Source organism: Populus euphratica, unplaced genomic scaffold (genome assembly GCF_000495115.2).
Source record: "Populus euphratica unplaced genomic scaffold, PopEup_1.0 scaffold23.1, whole genome shotgun sequence".
Classification (NCBI taxonomy): domain Eukaryota; kingdom Viridiplantae; phylum Streptophyta; class Magnoliopsida; order Malpighiales; family Salicaceae; genus Populus; species Populus euphratica.
Window position 1 is genome coordinate 1099538 of NW_011499892.1, and position 3048 is coordinate 1102585.

Consider the following 3048-nt stretch of genomic DNA (forward strand, 5'->3'; position numbering starts at 1 on the left):
ACAGACCCATGAAATAACTTAAATTGGGCTACTGAACATAAGTTTAGGACATGGAATTCGTATCCGAACCTAATCGTTGAGCTTGACCGGTGGTTACAAGTTTATCTGAAAAAACAAGCCTCTCATGGAATAAAAAACTTTTCTGTGCCCAAGTCATTCAACTTACGAGAGAAAATATATGTAAGAGTTTGAGATTTTTTCTGGTTTACTTGATCATATAAAATATTTATAGACATCAATTTATTTCAGAACATAAGAGAGGTGTACGATAATTAATCGGTGAAAAGGTTGGTTTACTCCGTTGATCGTAGTATCTGCGCTCTGTTACTGATGAGGATTTTGGTGATTATTAATGTCTGCTGGCAAGACATAACCTTTGCGAGGAAGGAGACGCCTGTTTCCCATGAAATACGGTGCTGAAAGAACGATGGTATTGACGTTGTGCTACTGGACAGAAGTGTGATACTAACCCTGTCCTGTATAAAAGTGTGGACTTGCGAGGAGTTTGCCTGTGAATGACAGGAAACTTTGTGTATGGAAGCGGTGCACGGCACTGCATCCTGACATTTCAAAACTCTAAAATATATTCAGCTGTGTGTTCAAATATGGTTTACAGAGCCCGTGAGGCGAGAAGAAATGGAAAAAAGATATGGAAGGGGGAGGGAGAATCTGCGTAGGCAAGTCTAGCTATTAATGACTAGAATTTCTCTGGGTCTCTGGGCTAGACCTACGCCGCTAGAATTATGTAGCCATCAATGCCTAGATCCATCACCAAACTACCTCTTCCATTTTTAAGGTTAAGTTTCTTTTTTCAACGTGTATAAGATTGGAGAATAATCAAAGGGGATAAAAGTAAGTATGTTTTTGTATTTTAAAAAATAATTTTTTATTTTAGATTAATATTTTTTTAATATTTTCAAATATGCACTAATATCAAAAATAATTTTTTAAAAATAAAAAAATATTATTTTAATATTTTTAAAAATAAAAAAATAGTTTTAAAAATAACTATAATTATATTTTTAAACACACCGGAAGAATTAGAGTTAATGATGGAATTCAAAATAGCATTCATGAAAACACACTACCGCCATTGTTTTTTTATTTACAAATAAATTCTTTTTTTCCCCCCTTACAAATCATATCCTTAGCAAGTAGGTTGGATAGACCTAAAATAGCAACTTAGCTGACTCAATATGATTCTCAATTTATTCGTTGATCTATTCACATAGATTATAATGAATTTATAATGAATAATATAATAAGTCTGACTCACATGATAATTCTCATTGCTAGTCCATAAAAAAGAAAAAAGAAAAAAAAAAAGAGGAGAGAGGATTATTTATATTGTAAAAAAAGTTTAAACTATCGTCATGACCTCAATTCTTTCCAACAACTTTTAACTAGTGGTGCCGCCCTTGCCGCTTTCTATCCTTCTATAAATCCATGCCCTCCTCCTTTCATTTCCCTTTCATCTTCACTCCTAATTTCTTTCTCTCTTGTAATCTCCCCACGAGCCCCATAGATCACCTCCAATCTCACCAAAACCGAAACGCGGGTTCTGTTTGAAAACACCTCTTCGATCTCAAATTCACTCCTTTTATCCCATAAACCTCCCAAATCCTACAATTTCAATAAGAAAACAAAAGCCTCCCCTGTTTCAGATCATTCATTTCCTCTGTTTTTTACTTTCCACATTTCTATTGTGAAAAATGTCCTCCTCAAGCTCCTGTCCAGGTCTCCAATCATGCCTAGAGCCGGTCTCCCTTGTAGAACCACGTGTTTTGAGGATCAAATTGGCTCCATCCAAATCCAATGATTCTCGCTCCTCAACAAGTGGCAAGCCTTTCGTCACTGACTCAGACAAAATTGCTGACATGGGCGGCTGGAGTTTCCTCCAGTCTATTGCTAACAGTACCTCTCAGACCACCAAAGAGAACGACAAAGTCTACGTCCCTCCGAATTTTAAGCGCTCTTCTTCTATGCTCAGCGAAAAGAGCCTGGAAATGTGTACCGAAAGCTTGGGGAGCGAAACTGGCAGCGAGATGAGAGAAAACAGCGACGACGTGGCTGTCCTTCCATTAGAAAATGTGAATTATGAGACCAGAGAAGCACCAAAATCGCGCGAAGGAAGAAGAACGAGTCGAAGTGTTAGCTTCCCACCTCCTTTGAGCTCGATTAGTGGCTCCAACAATGTCCGAGTGAGGCCCCACCGAGAAGGTGGAAGGCTAGTCCTGGAAGCAGTGACCATCTCTTCTTGCCAGGTTTATTTACATGCAGAGAGAACCGATGGCCGGCTCCGGCTACATTTGATGAATCACTGCTCTTCTAATAACTTTGACAATGAAGAGGAAGAAGCAGAGTCTGGTGAGGAAATTGTAGTTGAAGAAGACGGTGATGATGATCAAAGTGGAGATAATGAAGCTGAGGGTGGTGTTGGTATTTGGGGAGAGGAGTTGGAGGGAAGTAGTGTAAATACTGGTGGTGAAATGGGGATGGGGAACTTGGCTAGACCAAGAAGGTGCAAGGAAGGTGGGAGCAGCAGCAAAAGCTTGCTTAATTGGGAGCCATTTTGGGTGGCTACTTGAAGCCTTGTGCCTGTCCCTCTATTGGTTTCTTAATGTCATTATAAGTCCTACCTCGTATTTAATTAACTTTCATCAGTGATTAATTACAACGTTAAGTCATTGAACTCCTTGGATTTTGTAAAATATGCTAATGGTAGTTAATGGGATTTATTAGTCTCTTTCTTCACCACCGTGGATGATTGATTCTCTTGTATTACGGACATCTATGCCCACTATGTCTAAAACTACTCTTAAGATGAGAAGTTCAGCATTTAAGATTTATCACCTCCCATAACCTTAAAAGCATAACCATCACCTTCTATAAAGCATAACCAGCTGGTTACAACATAAATTTTGATCAGGATGTATGTGTCCTTCGAGTAGAAACCTACCATTACTCTACTTTTAAATTTTTTTTAGATTTATAGTATCTAAAAATTTAAGTTTCACTTATAGCTTATCACTTTATATCATAAACTAT

At 37.9% G+C, this 3048-nt stretch overlaps 1 protein-coding gene across 1 annotated transcript; it reads left to right on the forward strand.

Moving 5' to 3' along the window:
- Positions 1-1712: 1712 nt before the first annotated feature.
- On the forward strand, positions 1713-2588 carry FAF1 (FANTASTIC four-like protein (DUF3049)). Its single transcript, XM_011034487.1, has one exon. It carries the CDS (start codon positions 1713-1715, stop codon positions 2586-2588), a length of 876 nt encoding a protein of 291 aa, XP_011032789.1.
- Positions 2589-3048: the final 460 nt, after the last annotated feature.